Source organism: Oreochromis aureus, linkage group 14 (assembly GCF_013358895.1).
Source record: "Oreochromis aureus strain Israel breed Guangdong linkage group 14, ZZ_aureus, whole genome shotgun sequence".
Taxonomy (NCBI): domain Eukaryota; kingdom Metazoa; phylum Chordata; class Actinopteri; order Cichliformes; family Cichlidae; genus Oreochromis; species Oreochromis aureus.
Window position 1 is genome coordinate 17,365,823 of NC_052955.1, and position 25,050 is coordinate 17,390,872.

The 25,050-nt window shown below is 40.2% G+C and overlaps 3 protein-coding genes across 7 annotated transcripts in view; 2 read left to right on the forward strand and 1 right to left on the reverse strand.

Annotated features, from left to right (window-relative positions):
• Nucleotides 1-727: 727 nt before the first annotated feature.
• dnajc30b (DnaJ (Hsp40) homolog, subfamily C, member 30b) lies at nucleotides 728-3,836 on the reverse strand. The gene has a single exon (XM_031744046.2). It carries the CDS (start codon nucleotides 3,808-3,810, stop codon nucleotides 2,695-2,697), a length of 1,116 nt encoding a protein of 371 aa, XP_031599906.1. The 5' UTR covers nucleotides 3,811-3,836; the 3' UTR covers nucleotides 728-2,694.
• A 1,239-nt stretch (nucleotides 3,837-5,075) lies between these two features.
• Nucleotides 5,076-12,423, forward strand: bud23 (BUD23 rRNA methyltransferase and ribosome maturation factor). Its single transcript, XM_031743983.2, has 12 exons — nucleotides 5,076-5,257; nucleotides 5,566-5,603; nucleotides 6,481-6,576; nucleotides 7,260-7,342; nucleotides 9,948-10,044; nucleotides 10,133-10,229; nucleotides 10,307-10,357; nucleotides 10,470-10,555; nucleotides 10,778-10,823; nucleotides 10,910-10,971; nucleotides 11,677-11,766; nucleotides 11,956-12,423. The coding sequence occupies exons 1-12, from the start codon at nucleotides 5,210-5,212 to the stop codon at nucleotides 12,008-12,010; spliced, it is 849 nt and encodes a 282-aa protein (XP_031599843.1). The 5' UTR covers nucleotides 5,076-5,209; the 3' UTR covers nucleotides 12,011-12,423.
• A 1,639-nt stretch (nucleotides 12,424-14,062) lies between these two features.
• The window catches only part of LOC116323617 (syntaxin-1A-like), a 77,521-nt gene continuing 66,533 nt past the window's right edge, over nucleotides 14,063-25,050 (forward strand). For all 5 annotated transcript variants that reach the window (XR_005608101.1, XM_031743982.2, XM_039598022.1 and 2 more), the window contains exon 1: nucleotides 14,063-14,507. Coding sequence is in view for 4 of the 5 variants with exons in the window: in XM_031743982.2 (XP_031599842.1) it covers nucleotides 14,478-14,507 (30 nt within the window). In the remaining variant the exon portion in view is untranslated. The remainder of the gene's footprint in view (nucleotides 14,508-25,050) is intronic.

The following is a 25,050-nucleotide window of genomic DNA, read 5'->3' on the forward strand; positions in this document are numbered from 1 at the left end:
GGGCAAACACGGGTAAAATGAGAACGTCCTTGGCTAAAAATAAAGAAAAAAAATCTGCTCTGTGCACACAGTATTTAGTAAGTATTTTCCTGCAAACACCAATGCAGTATCATATAATGCATTTTTTTAATTATTAATTTCTATTCATGAGGACATGATACAGTTATCTCACAATGAAAAAGAATCCTGGATTCAGGCCCAAACTAAAATGTAATCGCCTCTAAGCTGGGCCAGATCCTCAGCTCAGGTAATTACTAGGTAACTGCAGCGCTGTCGACTCACAGCGGGAACGCAAGAAGGGTTTGAGTTCTCTGGCCGGGGACTTTATCTCTGTACCTTTATAGCAGTGGTTCTTAACCAGTTTCATATGCACATCCACTGAACCCCTCTTTAGTGAAAAATAAAATATGATTTTTTTCAAATTCAAGACATAGATGTTTTTTACTGGTGCACAAAATGAGCCGTGCATGTCACGGCAGAGGCTCTGCCGAACCCCTGAGACCGACCCCTAGAGTTCGATCGAACCCAGGTTAAGAACCACTGCTTTATAGGTTCTCTCCCTTTACACATGCATGTTAGAGTAACGTGTGATTCTAAATTGGTCATAGGTGTGAATGTGACTATGAGTGCTTGTCTCTCTGTGTTAGCCCTCCATGTTGTTGTCCTCTGCTTCCGGCAGCTGGAACAGACTCTGCCCTGATGCTGAATCAGTTAGGAACAAAAGGGATGCACTCCACAGTTTTATTGTATTTTTGGTACTGCAGCTTTCCTTACACATAATAATCGACTTTAAATTTTAATTTTACAATACATACACATATTTACACTGAAATAGAGAGAGGTGCCAGTATGTGGATAATGCTACTAATAACAGCTTATCTTATATGGAAACTTGTTTTTGCCGCTGAAAAGTCAAAATAAGTAACAAGATTGTAACTTTAAATTTTGACTTATGTATGGCAAAAAATAAATATTTTGTACCAAATCTTTTTTCCCCCAGTGGGACAAAAAAAAAGCTTCCATAATCTTCAAATTTTACTAAAGTGATTTTTCCACATTACAGAGCTGGAGTATAAGGAAGGCCAAAGGAATTGTGCATTATTCAGGAAGTAAAGGTATCTTCGTCCTTTTGAAGAAGTTTGATAGACAGAAATCAATCTGAACCACCAAAAGCTGTCTGGCTTCCCTCTGTTACTACAGAATAGTACAGGTGCTAGAAAGACTAACCCAAGGCTAAGCCGGGTACATGGTTTGCAACATGTTTACAACATGTTTCTACACCTATTTCATAGATGCACAGAAAAGAAAAAGGGTCCAAAGAAGTCAAAGCTCCAGCAACCTTTGCAGTATAAAGAACAGTTTTGTGATTTTTACCAACCTGCTGCCTTCATCAGGGTAATCTTAATACCACAGGTGTTGTTGGAGCTTTGACCTCTTAAGACATAAAAACATGAAATGAGGTAATGAGGACATCACCCATACACTGAGTGTATCAGGGGTGTCAAATGCAGGGTAACACGAACTGTTACACTACAGGACAGCAGCGACATGTTTAACTTGTTCATAAAATGCACAAACATCACTGCACATGAGTGAAAATGGGTCAAAGTTATTGTTGCTTTTGTTAGTTACAACAGCTACATGTGAAGGTTTTGTGCTTTTGCAGGTCCACTGTGGTGTTTAATGGTTTCACTCCAAACATCCCACTGTGGATCAAAATGGGCTGCAGGTGACTACAATGAGTTTGACACCCCTGACTTACATTCAAGTCCCCAACCTGTGGGGTGGTTTACAGTTTCCACTGCCTTCGATCCATCGCCCTTCTACACGTGGAGAAACTGAAACATTCAGTTGTCTTCTTACGGGACCGTACAGGACCCCTGCCTGTCTCAACCAGGTTTTGCTTTCTGTAATCATTCCTCATGTTTACACTGGTCATTAAGGACATGTTCACACCGTGTGTGGTTTGCATAGTGTTCACAATGAACCAATACAAACAAAAAAAGGGACATTCAGACAAATGCACAACCTGATTTTCCACTAAGTGTAGGCACAGGTTGTTGGATTTAAGCGATCTTCTTTTTAAATGAACTTTCAAAACCTTCAAAACCCAGTCTCTTTGTTTCCCTGAAAAGCGGTTCCACGCTGAGCTCAGGCAGATATAGAAATAGTGAGCTGCCAACAAAAGAGCCCGTCTTTCAAGAGGACATCCTCTTTGAAATGGGGACAGCTGAAGGCTCATTTTAGCTTCAGTTTTTTGAAAGGAAGGAGAAAACTGGGGCTTTTGTCCAACATCGCTTACAATAAAAACACATCATGCGTGGTTTAAAGGTCAATTCAATGTCCTGTGAACTATTAAAATGAAGCCTGGCCTCTTTTTTGTCATCACTTGGCATGAACAGGAGGAACGACTGTAAAAAGCAAGAGCTGTTTTGTTTTTTAAATCAAAGACTTGGAAAATGAACCCATGTGTTTAAACAATCAGTATACAGTACAGACATGGAGTCTAACAAGTTGCTGCTTGAAACAGCTTAAATAATCCGAGTGAGACGGTTTGTTTACTCCTGAAAACAAATGAACCTCTTCAGCTGTCAGCAACCGTGCAAACACTTCCCGTCTCCACCTCCTTCTCCTCACCCTGAGAGTCATAAAGTGCAGCCCAAGAAAGGAGCACCTCCGGCTGCCGCTTCTATTTCAAGGCCCGTTGACATTGATAATAATTAGCCCTGCCATGGCCAGCAGCATTACCACAGCCACCTCCATCATTTTCTTCTGCCTCCACCTGCTATGATGCTTCTTCAGCTCCTCCTCCATGCGCTGCTTCCTGGCTCTCAGGTCCTTCTCTCTCTGCAGCTGCTCCCCGTAGTGAGCCTGATAAAAGGCATCAAAATCAAATATGGGCCTCCCTCCAGGTTGGGAGAACTGTCTGGCTCTCTGCTGAGGCTTTTGTGGGGAGCCCGTGGATCTGCTGGAAGCCTCTTTACTGGAGGGTCTGCCTGCATTTTGGATGTCTGCCCGGCTCAGGATGCCACGGTCGTACTTCCTCCTCAGGCTGATGTTTCCCAGCACGGTGTAAGCCTCGCTGATATCAGAGAAGCGCTGGGTGGCCTCCTTGCTCCCGGGGTTCTTGTCAGGGTGGTAGATGAAGGATTGCTTGTAGTAAGCCGTCTTGATCTGAGACTGTGTGGCATTGAGAGACACTTTGAGGATGTCATAATAGGCAGTCCTGCTCCTGTGCAGCAGAGGAGTATCTTCTGAGCTCCAGCTGTAGCTTCTAGCTGCTGTGAAATTTGGCTTCAGGGTGTCAGGTCGCAGATTCAGACATCTCAGTCCGTGTCCACAGCCCAGCCTGTCTGATCCAGGATCTGCCAAGGTGAAGGTAAACGTGCAGAGAGCTTGGCGCTGTTGGGGGGAACTGAAGGCGTCAGAGTGGATGGAGACAGCTGCTGTCGTCCACAGAGTCCTCCTGCAAGGCAGCAGCTTCTTCTGGAGGAAAAGAGCAGCTTTATGAGCTCGCAGGCTCCCCATGTTTTCTAAAAATGCGATGAAACCGGAGGCAGCCGCACTCTCCAACACCTGACTCCCGCTTTCCTTCACTGTGGAAACTTTCTCTGACCTGAGAAGTTTTTCTCTGCTTTCTGAAGCTGACTGAACTGCACGTCCACACTGGACTGATTTCCCTGAAACGGAGGCATGGTTTGTTATATGACACCCAGGACTTTCTCCGGGGCACACTGCTCGACTCTGGCTGGTTTTGAGAGCGGAAAGCCGGTAAACTCCGTTCCCCAGCCTTTGACCGACCTCTGCCATTTTACCGAGAAGGGGCCGGAAAACAGCTGCAGCATCCGGCGCGTGAGAGAACGAGGACCCAATCAGAGTCAATGTTTACAGGAAGTAGTCAAACACAACCGACCAATCATTTAGCAGATCACCGGCGACATAAAGATCAACATAAACACTTTATTTCTCGTGTAAAATTAAAGGAAATGAGGACAGTTGATTTCTCTTTATCTTCTAAAATGTAAAATATAGTTGAAACATTTTAGAGAGATTTAATGTAAGTCCTCTTCTTTTACTAAAATGGCAATTCCCTATTCTTAAAACAGTATTTTTATTTTCTTTTGTCATGTAAAAGACAGAGTAGCTACCTATTCAATATAGAGGCACAACCTTTGATAAGATTATTCCAACTTTGTTACTGTGTGATTAATTAAACGTGAATTTTATAGAGGAAATGGTTTCTATCTCTCTGGATGCAAATTAAAACGGATATTTGTAGCTCTTTATGAGGAAGTGCTTCCTCAGATGAGATGATAACCACAAAAAGGGCAGCTTTAAAATATTGCAGCTCAAGAAATTTAAAAAAAGAAGATTTCATGAGTGAATTAGTTTCTGCATAAAGTTCCTGTTTTTGTTGGAGTCAAGAGGAATGAGAACCTGGATAAAGGTGCAAAAAATAGACAATAAACAGATATATTAAAAAAAAAAACAGTAAGTTGGTGATGATATGGAGGGTCAAAAATGACTATCATTAGTGATTATAATGATGTAATAAATATAGTATTAACAATATGGACATAAAGGCTGATTTGATTTTTTTCATTACTGTTAATCTACAAATATTATTCAGAGATTTATCTCAAAATGTTGCCATCCTAAAAGCAATAGCAGTAATAAAAGACTGTCCTAGATTAAAGTCAAAAGATCCAAGATCCAGATTTTAAGTTGAAGTTGTAAGTATTTCAAATTTGCTACAAAAAATAATGCATGAGTATTAGGACCACATTCAGAATAAAGTATTAGAAAGTCGTTTTTTTTCTAACAATTTATTATCAATTAATTAAAAAAAATTGAAATTCCAATTCGACTTGAATCTTTTTTATTAGCATTTTTAATGTTGAGAATTTAGTCAAAATATAAGATAATAATAGTATGTTAGGATCAAAGTAAAAATCTATCTTGATAATAAAAAAGTATCTTTTCATATGTTTTTATTTATTTATTTAGAAAGCTTAGGATGGTCCGCACGGCAGGTCAGAGGGGGGCAGTAAAGCGCTACATCATTCCAAACGGTGCAAAAGAAGAAGAGGCGTGCCGTCGCTTGTGAATGACGTCACCATAATTCACGTGTGGGTCTTTTGCTACCAGGCAGCTTGTTTATAAAGTAAAATTACTCCCGTAACATAACGACTGACAAGGAGAAGCGAGCATGGCGTCCAGCTGTCGACGACCCGAACACTCAGCTCCTCCAGATGTGGTCAGTCGGACGGTTTATTGTGTTTTTTTTGCTTTTGTTTTCTGCCGGTGCTTCTTCTACAGGAGCATTTTATATCTGTAAATGGCTCTTTAAAGGCCTCCAGCTGAAGCAGCTTTAAAGACATGGTTTAAATGGTTGTTTAGTGAACATGAGTCGGTTATTTATTTCAATCACAGGATGTGATTTGGTGAGCTTTGTGTTGGTCTGGTTTAAATGATACTCGAAGCACCAGAGAAGCAGCTGAAGGCTTGTAGGAGTAAACTGAGGTGTTGCTGATCTGTCAGTCTGATGTGCTCTAATCTCTGCAGTTCTACAATGAAGAGGAGGCCAAGAAGTACTCCCAAAAGTGAGTGTGGATGTAACGATACTATGTTTGTGACTACGTTACATGTTTATATGTAACACACTGCTCTTTTTTTATCCAGTGTCTCTGTGTTTCTGTCCTTTGACATAATTAAACTGTGCGCTTAATTTAGTTTTTTGTTAGGGTTGCATTTCTAACTAGATGAGAATCTCATCTAGTTTTATTTCAACCCTTTTACTGTCCGCTGCACTTTATATATACATTCTGTATATGAATGAGACACTTCATTTAGTAAACCATTTTTATTCTGCCTTCATGGCTTCATGAGTGCTGTTTATTTATGTTTAATTGGAAAGCATTTGGTTTTAGGACTAAATGAGCAATCAGTTAATCTGTATCAAACCAGGTACAGTGGGTTGATAATGAGAACTCATTAGTTGCACCTCTGGGTGAATGCTCATTACTGCACAGTTGTTCAGCGTGTAAATTAATTTGAAGACCTCGGGAAAGGATACATTTTTCTGACTCAGACTAAATTTAAAGATGCCCCATGTTTAGCCTCTTTCATACACTCCCACCTTGGTTAACTTATTTTGATGTGGGACACTGACCAAAGATTCAAAAACTTAAAACTCATTTGAGTCAAACATATAACAACTTAAAGAGGCTTTGTTTGTGGCTGTCATGTATGAACCACCCTCCTCTTCCAAAAAAGGGGTATAGCTGTGTCATTACCCCTTTTTTTCCGATTCAGACAGATTTACTGTAAAACAGAATAGAGAACAGTTTTATGCCTGTCCGTCAGCAGCAAGTTGCCTGATTTTGTGTTCATAAGCGAGAAAGTTAAGTTTGCATATGCCAAAAAATGTTTTAATAATATAAAAGATCTGAAATCTTGTTGTGTTTTGTTGCTTCTTAGCTCTCGAATGATTGAGATCCAGACCCAGATGTCAGAGAGAGCTGTGGAGCTTTTGAGCCTGCCAGAGGGACAGCCCTGCTTCTTGTTGGATGTTGGGTGAGTGAGTGGGTGAATTTACTTATAGCAAGTACATAAAGTTAGAGATGTAACATGGTAGTACATATTTACTCTTAACAATAACATGAAAAGGCTCATTAGTAAACTAAGCAGTGCTTTGACAGGTAGACTGCATATTGGCGATACTGTTGCATGAATGAATGTACATTTAAAACTAGCTCCAATCAAACTTTATTGAATTCTTTATTAGTAATGGAAAAAAAGAAAAGAAAAAAGAAGTAAAGCATTTAAGGAAATCACTGAAAAATTGAGTTTTGAGAAACTGGCATTTTCCGGTACAGGAAGCGTTTCCAAGAACTAGGAATGTTCTTGTGATTTGACTAAAAGGACGGGGGTCTAAATCAAGTTTCTGGGACATTATCTTTATCCTCCAAGAAGCCTCTTGCTTGGGGGATGCCGCAGTGCTTTTAGTCTAAGAACCTGGGAGGTGGGGGATGTAAACGTTTATGATTGGCTGTGGAGGGTTTTGTACCTCCCGGATTTATTTTAAGCACCATTTTTTTCATGGTACTTAAAGGTGGAAATGTGGCAAAAGTCCAAATGTCTGCTGGTGTTGTAGAAAAGTCATTGTTTTGCGTTTTAGTTTGAACATAACTCATTGTAATGTGACACAGTAATCTGATGTATTTGTGATGAGAAACAATCTGGTCTGTGCCTCTCAGGTGTGGCTCCGGTCTCAGCGGAGATTACCTGTCAGAAGAGGGACACTACTGGGTCGGAGTCGACATCAGCACCGCGATGTTGGGTTGGTTTGACACTCAAACTTTATATCAGTCATCATATACTAAATATATCATTAAAAATTTGTACATGTGCAGCTAAATACTGGCATATTCTAACACACCTGAATGAAATGAACAGTCAGGCTACTGTTTTATTGATGTCCGTGTGTTAAAACATAATGTTTTTCCCAACATATAGTGCAAAGCTTGATTATATTCCAAAAATATTCCTAAAATCTGGTTACAGACTGGAACTTGATCAGTTAAAGGAAGACATTGTTAGCTTCAGGACATCCAATACATTCACACACTTATAGATAGTCATAAAACTAGAGTATAAAATGCATTCACCTACAGGGCTCGCAAAATTTCAAAATCCCTGGTAGCCCTTCGGGGAGGCACTCTTCAGTTTTTGGTAGCCCAAAATAAATTTAAGTAGCCCGAAAAAAAAAAATGAGAACAATTTTTTGATGAATGTTTTGTTTCCTTTACAGTAATATACATTAAAGTATAATATTGTAAAGGAAACAAAACATCCATCAAAAAATTGTTAAAACACAAATTACAACAATTGTATAAAAATTACAGTCATCAACTCAAATATTTGGAACTGTGTAGAACATGAATCAGTCTGTGTCAGATCCTGAATCTGAAATTTCTGCTTAAGTCCCGGGTAAGAGGTAAGTGGAACCAAGATCTAGGACATTTGCTTTTTGAAGTTTGCAAATACGGCTACATTTTGCCAATGGTATACTCTTTAGAAACACTGTTCTAAACAGCTTTTTCAGGACTTCTTGTTGTGCTTGGTTTATTTTTAGTGTGTTTTTGCAATTGGTGTTTGTTCTGGGAAAGATACTGCAGACTGAGCAATAATGCATTTCTCATGGATTCTGATGGGGTCTTTCTTAAAATTACTGGTCCCAGTAACAAAGGCGCTTGTCGACTCAGATATTGAGGGAAACTCACGACACACCCGGCAGAACATTATGGTATTTACATTGTCATATTCCAGCCACAGAAATTCTTTTGTCCATGAAACCAAAAAAGCTGAGCTTTCTTTTTGCCTCATAGTCTGATTTGTCATAACTTTTCCTTTTTTTGGTCGGCTTTTCTTTGGCTGCTCCTTCTTCACCCTGACCTGTCTTATTTGGCTCTGCAGAACTAAAATTCCTGTGTAAATCCATCTGTTTTTACACACGTACTTACATAACGGTCAGCGATTCTCTGCACAATCAACCTCTATCACATGTTTAAGTTTGCTGTGGGAGATTTCACTTGTCACGTTTGAATAGTAGCTAATCAGTGATAAGACGATGTCAAAGGAATTGGTGTGCAATTAATCTGTCACTCACCAATCAGTACTGCTGCTCTCTATACACAGTTCGCGCGATCGCAAAGTGAAAGTAAAAGCCAAAAAAGAAGAAGCGAAAATTCAAACTCGATTTCACATATTGACAGTGGCTCATCGATGCCAATGACATACTTACCCAGCTACATTTGCAAAAGAATGGAAGAGCACTGACATACATTTTTCCTTCCTATGATAGCCCGACGGGCAGGGCTGAGTTAGATTTTGGTAGCCCGACTGGAAAAATCGCTAGCCCCGGGACGTCGGGCTAGCGATTTTGCGAGCCCTGGACTAGTATCTTTATTAGCTACACTTGTGCTAAGGTGCTGGAAACATCCCTCAGAGTTTGGTCCATATTGACATGATGGTGTCACACAGTTGCCGCAGATTTGTTATCTGTACGTCCATGATGTGTCAATAGATGGTACAGTGTGGTTGTAAATGAATGGACAGGGTCAGGAACAATACTCAGACAGTGGTTTTTAAACAATGGTCAGTTAGTACTAAGAGGCTCAAAGTGTGCAAAATCATATATCCCCACCACAATACACCACCAGCAGTCTAAACTGTAAATACAAGGCAGGATGGATCCACGCTTTAATGTCATTTAGGCCAAATTCTGACCGTACCATCCAAATGCTGCAGCAGAAATTGAGACTCATCATCACCAGGCAATGTTTCTCAAATCCAGTTTTGGTGAGCTTATGTAAATTTTAGCCTCAGTTTTCTGTTCTTAGCAGACAGGTATGGCCCTGGTGTGGTGGTCTGCTGGTGTAGCCCATCTGCTACAGCTCAGGCGTGTTGTGCGTTTCAAAATACTCTTGATTTACTGTTGCTTTTCTATCAAGTCCAAGCAGTCAAGCCATCCTCCTCTGACTTCAACAGGATGTTTTAACTCTGAACTGCTCCTTATTGGATATTTTATTTTTCTGACCTTTCTTTGCAAACATTAGAAGTGGTTTTGTGGGGAAAATCCCAGCAGCTTCTGAATACTCACACCAGCCCTGATGGCATCAACAACCATGCTTAATTCAAGTCACTTAAATCACCTTTCTTCCCCATTCTAATGCTTAGTGAACTTCAGCTGATCTTCTTGACCAGGTCTACATGCCTAAGTACATCGAGTTGCTACCATGTGATTGGCTAATGAAATTTAAGCCTAAAATTTATTTTAAGCATAATAATAGATCCAATATGTGGTTAAGGTTGTTTTTGTGTATTTATGTCACCACAAGAAATGCATGAACTCTAAACAAATGTAATTCTCTTCTGTGTGACAGATGTTGCACTGGACAGAGAGGTGGAAGGAGACCTCGTACTGGGAGACATGGGCCACGGGATGCCGTTCAGACCTGGTACCTTTGATGGTTGCGTCAGGTAAAGAACAAAGGATACTTATAAGTCAGGCTCTTCCTGGGAATTTTGAATGATTTATGACCCCTTTAAAAAACTGTTTCTGTTTCAGTATCTCTGCCCTGCAGTGGCTTTGTAATGCAGACAAAAGGACGCACAGTCCCCCAAAGAGACTCTACACCTTCTTTAGCACTCTGTACTCATGTCTGGTAAGATTTTATCACTCAAACATCCAGGAAGCTTATTTTTGATGAAAACATTTTATAACCTCTCTTTGCTCTTTCAGTCAAGAGGCTCACGTGCAGTTTTTCAGCTTTATCCTGAGAACTCAGAACAGGTAAAAGGGGAAAAAAACCCCTTCTTGTTTCCATGAAGGCTCTGTGTCAGCAGAGGAACACCCTGAAGGTTTCTCTTCACTTACTTACCACTTTCCTCTTTTCTCTCCAAAGCTCGAGCTGATAACGACACAGGCCATGAAGGCAGGTTTCAGTGGAGGCATGGTGGTGGATTACCCCAACAGCGCAAAAGCAAAAAAGTCAGTATTTACTGGAAGTGGGTCCTTTTTTATTTTGACGTCTGCAATCAATTCCTTCCTAATAGGCTGTGAAATTGGTAGCAGGGTGCTTACAACACAGGGCTAATTAGAACAGGGGGGACTTGACTGTTTGTCACATTGGCTGCATGATGAATTATTACATATTGGAGCTGTTTGGCTGGTTTACGTTTTCTTACACACACACTTCCTGTTTATCTCCAGGTTCTTCCTGTGTCTGTTTGCGGGTGTAGCAGGAGTTCTTCCCAAAGTAAGAAAAGCTGTGGATGTTGTGGGTCGCTGCCTTTTGTTTCAGCCAGATGATGATCATTTTAATGTCTTTTTCCTGTATTTCAGGGACTGGGATCAGAAACTTCAGACAAAGCTGTTCCAAACCAGGTTCAGTACTCAGGACAAAGGTAAAGACGTCCACTGCGGGCCGATGCTGCCTACCCTGAGCAATTAGACTGTTTCATAAAGCTGTTTGCATGGCTTGACATAACAGCTGTTGACTCGGTTTATTTCAGTCTCTGGTGTTTACAGAGCTTTTTTGTGTGTGTATTTCATGCAGACATATGCAATGTGTTTCAGCCCAAGGCCACTTGAGTGTTTTCTAATGTGTTTTACTGCTGATTGTTCATTGTTGACTGCCCAAGGAAAGAATGTATGGGATTTTAACAACCTTACATTTTTTTATATTTCCCGTCTGTGTGGTAGTAGCTTTCAAAGGATTTGCTACATCTTTTTTTTCTGCAGCAAACAATATGATCAGTAAAGATGAATGATGTTGGAGACTGTTTGCTACAGCTGTAATTTATTCTCATCAGGATAATTGGTGATTTGCTTATGATTTGTGGTAACGCAGCCGTATAAATCATCCCATTAATTACTTTGCATTAGCAGAGTGAACTGGTCTCAGCTTTGATGAGTGCAGGTTCAGTCTTACCTGCCTTTATGAAGCCAAAAGACCAAAAGAAATGACAGAAAGGGTCGTTGTCCTGCTTGACTTAAAACCCTGTCAGGCAGGTTTTCCTCCCTTTTACAGAGTAATACTCAAGTGACTGGATATGTGAGATGTTTTGCATCTAATGCGAAGTTTTTAATATTCATTTGTCGCTGTGAAGATGTCGTTTCAGAAACATGAAGGGAAAATCGCTGAAGAAGGGACGAGACTGGATCCTGGAGAAGAAGGAGAGGAGGAGGAGACAGGGACGGTGTGTGCATGAGTGTATTTTCAACTCTAAGAGGACAAAAAATTGAATTCATTATACTGAGCTTAAAGCTCTGAATGTCGTAATGTACTTAGTTTAGCTTTAACTGGATTTTACCTTTCATTGCCTGTATTTTATAATGCACCTTAACTGGCTTCTCTCTGTCTCTGCTGTGTGTTTGTTAACCTGCAGGGAGGTTCGAGCCGACACTAAATACACTGGACGTAAGCGAAGACCTCATTTCTAGCTCTGACTCATGCAGCTGCGCCTTCATTAGCCCTCCTCTCTACCACACACACGTGCACACACACGCACACACACAGCCACCTCTGGAACTGCAGAGTGTTTGGACTCTGATTTATTTTTCAGCTCTTTAATTCAAGTGGATGTGATGCAAGAGCAAAATGCAATTACAGCCAGTCGTTTTTATATTTGGTCGAGTGTTCCTCGCCAAAAGCGGTGAGATTGCACTCACAATGTTCAGTTTGGCTGGAAGTACATGAACAAATGTGTGTGTACTCACAGCTGGTGGCAAAAACCACAGCGAAGAAAAAGCAAAACCGTATAAATAAATCAAAGCAATTTTATAAGTGGCCATATCTTTGTGGTTTATTGTATTATCTGCAATGTTTTCTCAATTAAAACTAAACAAAAAATGTATTAAGGTTGTTTAATGATTTATTTTTAGATCATAAAAGAAATTAAAGGAAGTGCCACAAAATGAATTTACCTTTATTAAGGAGCTATGATAATAAAAATGACCTAATAATGAAAAAAATGGTAGTTAATCAGGTTAAAAAGAAAGAAACGTCAGGCGCTGCGTTTACAAGGGAGAAACTGAACCAGCCTCGTTTGTAATGGAGGAAAATTATTGTTTCTTGAAGTTTAGAAAAAAAACATTTTTGGATTATTACAGTGCTGTGCAAAAGTTTTGAGTCGCCCCTCATTTTTGCATAATTTGCTTCTAAGGAGCCAGATTTTCTTGAGATTTTTGAAGTGGTCTATTGTTCTCCAGGCTTTCTGACGGTCTTTCTGGGGTTTTTTTGGACACTTGGCATTTCTCTGTTTTTCTTTGTTTTTTTTGTTTTTTTTTAGCTTTTTCAGTCCAGTCCTTGCATCTGACCACTTTCATCAGCTTCATCAGAAGCTCAGTGGAAAGGTGGCTGTGGAGAAGTTGTTCTTAAGTAAAGGAAATGGGAGAAATGTCAAATTACACAAGGACAGTCATCAGTATGTACGGAGGAGGTCAGGAGAGATGCACAACAGTGAAAGTCTACAACAGTCTGTAAAATGTGATGTTGGCAATCTTGTCAAAATTGATGAAATTATGAACACAGAAATGTACTGTGAGATTTTGATCCAGCGCACAATATCATGTGGAAAGCCTCTGCTTGGCAGTAGCTTCATTTTTCAGCATAACGGTAAACCTTAACATACTTCTAATAAAGAAAACAAACCTGGATAGAAAAACACACAATGGAACACTTCTCGGTCATGAATTGGCCTCCCCAGAGCTCGGACCTCAATTTTACTGAAGCAGCGTGGGAACAACTTGACAGAGAACGGAACAAAAAGGCAGCCAGCATCCAAAGAAGAGCTTTGAATGGGATTCGAGAAGCTTGGAGAACTATTCCTGAAGACTCCTTAAAGAAATGACAAGAAAACTGCCTATTAGAGTTCACGCTGTGTTGAAGAACAACGGTGGTCGTACCAACTATTGACTTTGAAGTTTGTTAACATTGTACAAGCTCTGTTTTTGCTTTATATACAGTATTTCACATTTCAATCATTTCCTGCACCATTTTGCTCGCAAAATGGTGGCACCATTTTTAGTGGTGTATGGTACCTGCGTGGATTCTGTGCCTGGAAAGGAGCAGTGACACAGACTCCAGCCCACCCAAGAGTTGAATAAATGCTTAAGAAAAAAAAGATGGAGGATTGTGATAAGGTCAAAATTTGTACTAATACGGAGTTCTTTATAATGCCTTTTTGGACCTTGTCTTTATTTTCATTTGCTCAGGAAACAACAAATATTGACTAAAGGGGAAAAAAAGCAGGATTGTTGTAGTGAAATCTACACACACACAAAAATAAATTATTTTAATTATATTTTCTCACATGGAGCTTTAAATACAAAAATATTTTATTGAAGGCAATATTTCTGGGTCATTTCGAGCTCTTTGTACTGTTGCCATATCCGTCTATTTCGACAGGGGTCGCTGTTCGCTTTGGCACAATGGAAAGTACCTGGGCGTTATCTCTGAACCTGCTCAATTGTTAACCAGAGTAAACACAATTTCCCCCCTCAGGCAGGCTCCTAGTTCACTTGGTTTTTGTGTCAAACTACCCTTCATGCAGTCGGACTAAATATTCAGACAAAATAAATAAGAGAGCTCCGAAAAGAATAAAGAAGAAAAAAAAAGTCAATTAGTCCGGATTAAGGAAGTTGTGGGTGTGTAATGGGTTAACGGCGGAAGGCCTCGCCTCACCTTTATTGCGCGTCACCCAGCTCTGAAGTGGTCTCACCATCCCAGCATCCGAACCGAAGGGGGGGAAATCACCGCCTCTTGCTGCCGCCAGACGCGCCTCTTCCTCTCGGTCGAGCTCACGTCTACCCGTCGGTCTCCGCCCCGCCGCTCCATCACCGTCACATACACCCAGAAGACAACGGGAACTGAGGGAATAACGGCAATTTACCGGCGAAACGGGGAATCATGAAGGACCGCATGCAAGAACTTAGACATGTAAGTTTGTGTTTGTGTGCTTTCTGCTCAGCATCCACCTGTTAATGCGAACAGACGGGCTTTTTTTCTTTTTTTTCTTTTAATGGAGCGATGTGTGTTCAGAAAGCTCCTAGCCACAGAGCGAGGTGCGCGGATTGAGCAACAGTTGTGACTCCCGGGGTCTGATGGAGGCTCAAATGTAATGTTTTATTGTAGGAAACGAGCGCGTATTGCTGCCATGGTTTGCTGTGCGTAAATCGGGATGACGCGCAGCAGACAGGAATGGTTTAGATGTTAAAAACAAAGTAAAAGTCATTTTCTCAATGGCCACACGCAAGATCACTTTGATCTTTTTGTCAGTGTTGTGAAATCAGTTTAAAGGCTCTTTGGTGCTGAAGAGAGGGTCATCGGGCTGAGACTTTGTACTTAATAGCATTAAATCTTTCTGGTGTCGCTGATTAGTCCACCGCTGATTTCCTTTTAGGCATTTTTTTTTCTATTGTAAAATCATTCGGAATTTAAAGGAGTTAGATAAAAAAAAATATGTGCTGTCTATGTGGAAATATGCCACCAGTGATTTTAATTAATGTGTGCAGTGTGGTTTGATCGATCTGGCCAACTATGGGTGTGTGACTCGAGTGGGGAAATTGGTCCCAGCTCGCCCATTCCACCTGTGAAATGTCCGCCCTCTGCGCGTCACAGGGGTCTTATCCAAGAACCTTTAACCACCAATAACAAGGAACAAAACGTTTTGTCTTTCAAACCCCTGCAATGTGCTTTATTAGGGATGTAGTCTTGTGGGTATGAACCCAGACACCATTTATTCATACCACTGATGAAAAATAAAGCCTTGAAATCTTGAATTGTACCCTTTGACTTTCTGCCAGCTGTTTTTTAAACTATTTTTAATTGTTTATTAAAGCTAACGTGGAAACAAGAAGACGTGTGATTGGATGGCTAACAGGTTTTTGGCTTGACTGATACAGAAGTGAAGCCACTGAGTAGCATCCTCCACAGGAATGCTAGTTTCAGCTTCATATAGGCTACTTTCTGTGTGTGTGTGGTGGTAAAGTGGCCATTGTCAGATCTGGGTAATTGGCAGTTAAGCTGAGGAGAGAGGGGAAACAATTTACAGCTCTTCAGCTTTCAGTGAAGATCTAGCTATGAATTGGTCACAAGGGAGACAACCCAGCCTTGCCAAGTGTGTGTGTGTGTGTGTGTGTGTGTGTGTGTGTGTGTGTGTGTGTGTGTGTGTTCGTTCAAGAGAGGCGTGCCTTCAGCCTGCCATGCTATGTCCTTGCAGTGCTGGAAAGATGCAGTTGTATCATTGAGAAAGAGAAAGATGGAGAAATAGTCTGAATCTTCCTCACCAGCTTCAGTGTGAATCATCAGCCAATCCACAAACACCCTGATTCTATTTTCTTTTATCATTTTTGATCATATCTGTCGTGTCTGAGAAATGGCAGCTGGAGAAGCTCAGCCGGACCTATTTCAGACAAACTGCACCAAATAAAATTGGAATAAATTGCAAGTCACAGACAGCTACTTCCCATCAGCATTAGATTAATATCGGTTTCCTCTTTAGCTTCAAGTTAATGCGGCTTGTTGATTGTCATCTGTCTCTGAGCGGCGCGCTATAGATGGGATTGTGTCAAAATCTGAACAGTATGCAGCTAATTCAGTTTGTGATTATTCTATAGTTACTTTAAACACATTTTTATATTAAATATACTTATAACAAGTTTCCAGGACCCAAAATCTTGTGTGGCTGACCAATTGTATTGACGAAAGATATTAGTATAATAATAGAAAAGCGAAGAAACATTTATCAGTCGTATTTATGTGATAAATGATCCATTTTAAATCTATCATGGCCCTGAATCTTTCAGAGCTCCACCTTTAGTGTAGTGTGTACTCATTGGTTTGTTTAGCACCCAGTACCTGAAACTAGCTCCAAAAATAACTGCACTTTTTATATTTGTCCACTCAGGTAGACAAGACTGGAGAAGATCAAGTTCTATACTGTGCATGCTGATAAACCCACCTCTTGTAGCTTTTCATTATTTTTGCTTTGGATTTTCTATTTCCACTGTTGTATTGGTTTTAATGAGATTTGGGAGTTTCGGGAGGCCCTCTAAGAGCTGCCACCTTAACACTAGGGGAAATCTTGGATTCCCATGACCCCAGGAACTTTTACTTCAAGTTCTCTGTGGACTAGCAGCATAACAGAGCATCCTCGCTTTGGGAATAGAAACTAGAGGAACTCATGATGAGCACCCGCTAGTGACTCAGTCAGTATTGCAACCTATTTAGGCTTAAGTACATTAAGGAAGACATGTGGAGGTTTCTTTCTTAGCCAGCAGCCACCACAACATAAACCTACATAGAGTACCGTGCAGTTGTTTTAAATCACCACTAATTTCTTTATATCTTGTTAGGAAAATGAGAAATAGTTGCAGCAATTTATTGAAATGTGCAAACATACTTGGATTAGTCACAGTCTATAAAGTAAAAACAGAGTTGTAGCTAGCTTGACAGTCTGCATTTGGTATGACCACCTTTATTCTTCAACAGCATGAACTCTCTTTTCTTGTAATTTCTTTAAGTAGTCTTTGGGTACAGTTGCAGTAGCTCTCTGGGCTTCTTCAAGGACGTTCAAAGCACTTCATTGGATGTTTGCTGCCTATTGTTCTCTTCTGTTCTGTCAAGATGACAGTGTGTTTGGCATCACTGTCATGCTGAAAAATGAAGTTGCTGCCAATCAGATGCTTTCCAGATAGTACCTCATGGTGCATTAGTATCTCATGGTACTTTTCCTGTGTTCATAATTCATTCAATTTTGACACGCTCTCAAACAGCACTGCCTGAAGTGCAACCCCAAAGCATGACACAGCCTTTACCGTGTATCACAGATGGCTCCTGACCTTCTCTGTACATACTGACAACAATTTGAACCAAAGATTTCAAATTTGCCACTGAGACCTTTGCACATGTGTCAATAAATAGATGTGCATATTTCCCTTTTTTTTTTTTTTTTTTTTTTTTTTAAGCAAAATATAAAGAAATGAGAAGTTGGTCACAGCATTGTGTTTGTGTGTGTGTGTGTGTGTGTGTGTGTGTGTGTGTGTGTATAATTATGGATGGTTGTTCAAAGATTTGTATGTGTTGTAGTTGAACAAGACAACAGATGATGTCTCCAAATCATGAAATGGAGGGTGGAGGGATTTAGCTCGGGGCAGCAGTCTTTTTGCCTAAATGTAACATCTGGAAGTCGGTTGAATCATTTCTCTGAAAAACAACATGAGCCTGTTTTACCATAATTGCACAGACTAAAGAAATAGAGTGGATTGTGTCCTGTATCTGCTGTGTATCAGTATTAATTCTAACTATCTTATAGTATTTGCATTTGTTAAGACTTGCTTTGAGTTTTTAATTTAAGAACTTTTGATGATTCCTAAAAATGTTGGTGTTATCATTTATTTGGACTTTGTGATTACTTCTTCAGTGTAAAATGAGCGAACCCATTCAGCTAGAAAACCTCCCCCATTATATAAGAATTCTTTTTCACATCGAAACAAAGCAAATCAGGAGCAAACGGAGGACTTGTGAGCTTTACAGATTTTGTTGCTTATGTGTCTTTGTGTGTGTCACACTGCAAGTTTACTCAGCCATGTGCTCGTGTGTCATTTTGGCAGGAAATTGAGTTTTGCTCATATTTGTGTGAGGGTACAGGTTCTGCTCCAACACTGCCCATATGCACATAAAGCTACTTTATGAGCTCAACACCTGCCTACGACTCTGCTCTCCCAATAACTCGTTAGCTCGCTGCCTAAAGCCGCCCGACTTAATAACAAGGATGGCCACACGGCCTCCTCCCTCCCCTCACCTTGTCCCAGCACTCCCAGTTGGCCCAGCAGTGATTTGGTGACAGATGGTGATGATGTGATGCGTTTGTCAGCCTTCCTCGAGCTCTGAAACCTGAAGGGAAAAATACTGATGAGTTTATTACAGATTTCACCCACGACGGGGACTGTTATAAATCAAATGTGATTGTTTATCATTTTGCAGCAGCGACTTATTCGTTTAGGCCGGCATTATGAGCGCTGCACCTGTAACAGTTAATTTCGCCTTCAGATTTTTTTCACTGACATTTTATCAGCTCTGTCTTTTTCTTCAGTTTTGTCATTTGATTGACTGTATCTGCCTCTGTTCCTATCTCTGTGTCTTTAACAGTAAACCTCTCTTTTCCTTTCATTCTCTATGTAATGGTGAGTTCTGCCATTATTGCTTTTTGCTCTCTTCCTATCAGTGATTTATCAGATGGCTTCCTGTCCTCCCCTAGATTTTTCCTTTCCTTTATCCCTCCTCGCTTCTCTAGGCAGCCTTGTTAGCCACTGTTGGCTCAGGCAGCTCTTTATGCCTCTGAATGCTGGGGCTACTCACTGTCGCTACCTGTTTGGCGTTGGAGTGACACATTAACTAATAGGATAGTTGTCAACAAAGCCCATTTGTGTCTTTAAAAGTCTTGTTTTATTTCATTTACCCACCTTTTGTGTTGCATTTTGTTCTGTGTCTTTATCTTTTTTTTCTTCTGTCCTTGACCTGAACTTTACTGTTGACCCTTTTTCATTGACACTACCGGCAGTGAGGAAAAAGAAGCCACTTTGGTGGCTGTTGAACTGAACGCTGATCCTAGGGGGGGGGTCAGAGGTTTTGTTTGTCGTCGTTCAAAGCTTTGAGCCTCTGTAAACTGCAGGATCTGTGGAGGGCAAACTGGCTGCTTTCTGCTTGTGACCAACAAATGAGACTTTACTGTAATATTATGGGTATGAGGAATAAACTAACGTTGTTATTGCACTATATTATCAGAAAGGCACACAGACTGTCACAAACACATTATTCATTAACAGATAAATGCTGCATAATTGCATTAATGAGCCATGAAATGAGTGTGACCGATCTGGCATTTCACCAGAGACTTGTCTGTCTTTGCAAATGAGGTGACAGTTGCAATGATATCCAATATCTCTTGGCTGTTAATAGACATTAGATATGTGTGAATGGACTGTCGTTTGTACCACTGTTTGCTGAATATTGACTCCTAGAATTAATGCAAATCACCATGTTGTTTGTCGTTTTCTGCGTGCCAAAATCATGTCGCTTCTTCTCATAAGGAGAAGCAGCTTCGAAGAGGCATGAGCTAAAAGAAATCCTAATAATAAATAGATGATTCTGTAATCAAACTATTCCCATCTGTTGTGGGAGACTTAGCTTCAGGTCATCTTTGTTACCGCTGCTAAAATTGAATTTTTAATGTGCTGACCTCTCTTTTCTCATCATCTTATAATTAATGGCAGCAGAAGGGCTCTGTAGCTGTGCCGATAACATCTTTTTATCACTGATGTTTCTTGGTGATTAAGGTTGTGAATTGCCATTGTCCTTATTAGTCCCGGTTTAGCTCTGTCTGTATTTGTAGGTAGTTAATATTGTGGTGTAATAATATTATAAATCTTGCCAACTTGTGGCTTAACAGATATTTTTAACTAAGTCCTCTGGAGTCAACAATAACTTATAACAATATTTGCGCTCGCTGTCACGGACCCTGCAGTTTCCTTTGGTTTCGATTGCTCTTATTAAACACGCTCTTGTCACTTTCTGTCAGATGCCAATGCTGTCTCAGGTAAACACAAGGTGTTTTTCAAGCTTATGTGCCTTGGTGCCTCATCGTTAGGCGTTAATAGCTCATAGGCCACTTTCAAAAAGAAAATAGGTCTATGTTAAAGTCTGTATCTGGTTGTGGAGGAGTAAAAATAGATGCTGCCACAGTTCTGTACCTGTCGCCACTCATATAAGCGCTGAAGGCATGAGGTCTCACTGCAGTATTCTCCAGAACGACAGATGTCGCCACTCAGACAGAACCTCCAGATCAGCACAGGTATAGCAAAAGAAGACAAGACTGGAAGCAAAGAAGTCACAGAGGTTTATTTTTCCCCTGAGCTTGTATTTTTTTCCTTCCAGAAAGACTCATCTTTCGAGACTGTTGCAACATCGCCTCTGTATAGCTTCTTTACTGATATATCATTAAAACGGAGAGTTGCACAAACCAGCCAAAAAGAACACCAAAGTGCGGCTTGTACAACTGGATGGGACGTCACTTTTGTTGTCTGCTGCTGGGAGAGTGACAATGGTGAACTTAATGGGCCCTTAAGGCCTGAGTCGCAGTCGCGTAGAGATTGGTTGGTGATCTCACCACCACCACCCCTGACAACCTCCATAACTCCCTATGATTTCTTTGGTTGCTAGGTTGCCACGGTAGTCTGGAGTTTGCATGGACGACGGTGATAGTGATACTTCAGAAAGTACAACGCAAATAAGAGACAGTAAAAGTTAAAAAAGTAAAAGTTGCGCCTTACCACAGCCAACACGTTTGGAAAAAGCACAGCTTTTACTTTGAAGGCAAACATTCAGTTTCAGTTTTGTGACTGTTCAGCTAGAAGTAAGCGAATGTCTGCTGGTAGGTGAGTGTGTTTCATATGAACAATGGGCAGTAATCCGCTAATCAAAGCAATTGCAAGGAGGTTTTCAGAGCAGGAAACCTGAAGACTTCTTTGCTCCATTCGATGGCTGCTCGATGGTCGTTGAGCTCACTGTAGGCCTGTGGGACTGTGGCCCGAGACACAAGTTTGTGTTTGGCTTTGTTTCATTTTACTCACTTTTTACTTTTGCTTCCACTAAGTGTTACATTAGTGGTCCTTCACAAGCACCTGTATGAGATGAATTTGGAGTGATAGGCTGATATTAGTATTGCCATAGGCTGGTCAGTTGTAGCATCATTATCAAAGAACACCTTCGGTCATCAAGCACGGCTTCGAAATGACAACATTCCACATATTTCTTAGTGTTTTCCTTTCTCTCTGTCATCTGGGTGTCCCTGTATCTTACTTTGTTTTTCACCTCCTGTTTTATTTTCAAGGGACTTCCTTCTTGTGGCTTTGCTTCCTGCCATCATTATTACCTAACTGAATTCAGTTATGCCTTATTATCTTTCTCCCTGGTTTATATTTTGTCTTTATGCCTTCCCTAAGTTTTTTTTTTTTTTTTTTTCCCCCCCCAGTCTGTCGAATCATCAACCTTTCTGTCTTTTTCCTGTTTCTGAGTTGAGTTTTCATTATTAACTTTTGGACTCTGTTATTTTTTTTTCTCATAGTTTTTCCTTTGTTGGATTTTTGCTGCTGTCTCCCTCCATCACTCTTTTAATAAGTTAAAAGTTCATTTTATTTAAATTACCTGTTTTTGTCTCTCTCTGTTGTGTTAGTAACTCGGTCCAATTTTCCCCAATTACTGAAAATAGATGTTTTTGCAGAACAGCATCAGTAACTTCTCGGGAACCGCTGAAGCTGTGAATACCATCCTGACACCATCAACTTTTAAACTGATAGAAAAACTTTCTAGTGAAAAGCTTCTCATTTACACATCTGCTGTGTTTCTGTTCAATCAATATTCATGGATACTTTAGCTTTGTTGTAGATAATAAAGTATCAACCTATTCATGCTAAATGCTTTTCTGTGTTCACAACTGCTTACCGTGGCAACTGTTGTTTGGTGCAAAGCAGGAAGCTTAATGTACTCTGTTTTTTTTGTTTTTGTTTTTTTTAGACCTTTCTTTTTGGACATGGAATTGAATCACAGCAGTATAATTATGAGCCTGGAAACAAAATCAAGGTTTTTTGGAGTTGCTTTAACGCACTGTATAGCAGGAGGAACCTTCACAGTGGAGTGATTGATTATTGTCTGTAGAGTCATAAGATACCCAAGTTATTTCAGCCACAATAGTGTAATGAATAAAATAAAAAGTAACATGAGTTTGGTGTTCATCCCTCGAAGCAATTGCTATTTCTTTAAAGAAAGAGAAGAGTGATACCACCAGAACGGATAATTACGGTACCTTTTTATTACTAAAATTCTGAAAATGTGATGGTGGGTATTTTTGTACAGAGAATGGTACAAAATGTTGATACTTAATCTATGATATTTAATTGATATGTAAAAAATATTTAAAAAATCTACTTTTGGATTAGATTAGATTTGCAACAGTGTAATTTTTGCCTCCTTTAGCTTCAAGTTATCTCTAAGGTAGCGGCTATGGCTAATAATAAAATGGTACCGATAACATTTGATGCCTCACTCCCACATTATCAGTATTGCCTATCTATATTATTAACAACAGTGATAATTTAGCAGGCTAACGGTTATTTGTGTCGAAAATGTGTTATGTTTTTCTTCAAAGTCCCCGATTGAAGTTACAAAAAGTTTACCATCAGTGGTAGCAGTCTGCTTTAACGAATAAACAGGAAAAAAAATCAGGGCTGTATCTTAACACATTTGCTCATTATGACCTGTAATTATTACGTCGACCTGGGTATTGCAGTCAAGGTTTGAAATTCTTGCATCACGACGACCCTAAATGTGGCTGCGTTTACGATCACAAGTGCTTTAAAGCTGAAATGACTTTTAAACTGATTAGCAAACACTCTACCGCCAACATAACTTTAATATTTTGATGAAAGTCACTTTTCAAGCAAGACTAGAGAACAAATTCAGTGATTTTCTACTTTTTTTTTCACTTGCATCACCGGAAACTAAATTCTGTAGTTTCGAGCACACCACCTTGGGTTTGAGATATCAAGGGCACTTTTAACTTTATTTATTTCGGACTTAAATACCAAAATGTAATCAGTTAATAGAAATCAACAGCTGTAATTGTGTTGTTTTAAATTTGCCATTTTGTTTCAACCAGTGCTTCCTGACAGCCTGTTTTTCCTCCGCACTTCTTGTCATATAGCTCTTTCATCGCTCCTTCATTTGTTTTCTATGCATCTTGCTATTCTTTGACATCCCTCTCACTTTCAGTTACATTTCCTCCATATCTGGAATATAATTGCTTTAGTGGTGCATTGGTGCTGTCATAATCCCTCATGGTAAGCGAGATACCAAGCGAAGCACTTAATATATTCCCCAGGGAAGAAAGAGAAGAGACTAGGGGTGGGAAAAGCCATAGTATAAACGGTGACAGCAGATCTTTTCACTGCCTGTGATCTGTCATTAAAGTTCAATTGGAGCTTTTATGACATTTTCTCACCCACTCCTGCAACGCTGAAGACTGGCCAACGATCCACTGCTTCCTACACACATGCTCAGGGCAGACAAGTTTGTGTATGAACGGCATGTCACTTATATATTCATATCCATACCCATAGGCCAATTATGAGCAAGCCATAACGGGAGTAAGCATCCACTGTTTAGTCTAAAAGGTCAGTCATCTCGTGAGCTCCTTCGGCAGAAAACAGATTTAAAAAAAAAAAAAAAAAAAAAAAAAAAACGATATCTGTAGGAACTGCAGACATTGGAAATCTGGTCTAAGAAGGATTCACACGAAATCTTCCTATGAACATGAGAAGATATTATTTAACCAATAACTGTTTGCCACTTTGTATTCAGACAGGTTTAATTCACTCTGATGCTACGATATTTCTAAATTGGAAGTATTTCCTCCTCTGGTCTGAAAAACACGATCACATCATTTGCACTTGTGGATCAGTTGTCGTACCTTGGTCACCACCCCTCAAATGCACAGCGACACACATAGTGGCTCTTGTTGGTGAGTCAGCCATCACTGAACTAGTTACCATTTTCCATTTGTAGTTTTTCCTGCGCTTGTAGTCTTTCTTCTTCTTCAGCATGTAAGGATACACTGGACTACAGTCTTGTTGCCACATGCTGCCTCCTTCAGCTCTGAAAGAGTTGCAAATCTGTCAGATCTGTGTTGATATTCCACTTTAGAAATACATATGCACTCAGAGGACACTTCAATAGGTACACCTGCTTAACTTCTTGTTAATGTATAAGTCAGTGACTTGATACGTTCAGACAGATAAAGATCACCCGGTGAGATTCAGACCAAGCATCGGAAACATCGCAAAACTCAAATCATCTCAAACTAGTTTCTTGAACATGAGAATTCGCTGTACTTAAATGGTCTCCAAAGCCACCAGATCTCAGTAGCAGCATGTGCAGCAACTATGCGATGCTATCGTGTCAACATGGGCCCAAATCTCTGAGTGTTTCCATCACCCTGTTGAGTCAGTGTAATGAAGAATTAAGCCAGTTCTGAAGGCAAAAGGGAGTCCAACCTGCTTCTAACAAGATGTGCCGAATAAAGTGGCTGGTGAGTGTCTAGCAGAATGAAATGTTGATACTTCTGAGGGCAAGGTATCACAACATACACAACATAGCAATTGTTGGTCTTGGTGAGAGATAGTGAGATAGTAAAGAAGAAAAGACAAACAGTGCAGGTCTGAGGAGGGAGAGCGAGACAAAGGTAACTGAGTCCATGCTGTGTGGGCTCACTGCTGTAATGATTCTGTAGTGAAGCTGGAGTCTGGAGGAAGGAGAGCGAGAGAATGACTGACAGGAAGAATGAGAAAGAAAAAGGAAGACCATTAAAGGGGGAGGACATTGAGGAGGATTGTTAGGAAAGGGAAATTGTTGCACATGTTCACACTTT

Coding starts and splice junctions, on each gene's coding strand:
- dnajc30b (XM_031744046.2), bottom strand. CDS start 3,810: ATGGCAGAGGTCGGTCAAAGGCTGGGGAACGGAGTTTACCGGCTTTCC.
- bud23 (XM_031743983.2), top strand. CDS start 5,210: ATGGCGTCCAGCTGTCGACGACCCGAACACTCAGCTCCTCCAGATGTG. Junction 6,577..7,259: donor TGCTTCTTGTTGGATGTTGG/GTGAGTGAGTGG, acceptor TGTGCCTCTCAG/GTGTGGCTCCGGTCTCAGCG. Junction 10,045..10,132: donor ACCTTTGATGGTTGCGTCAG/GTAAAGAACAAA, acceptor TTTCTGTTTCAG/TATCTCTGCCCTGCAGTGGC.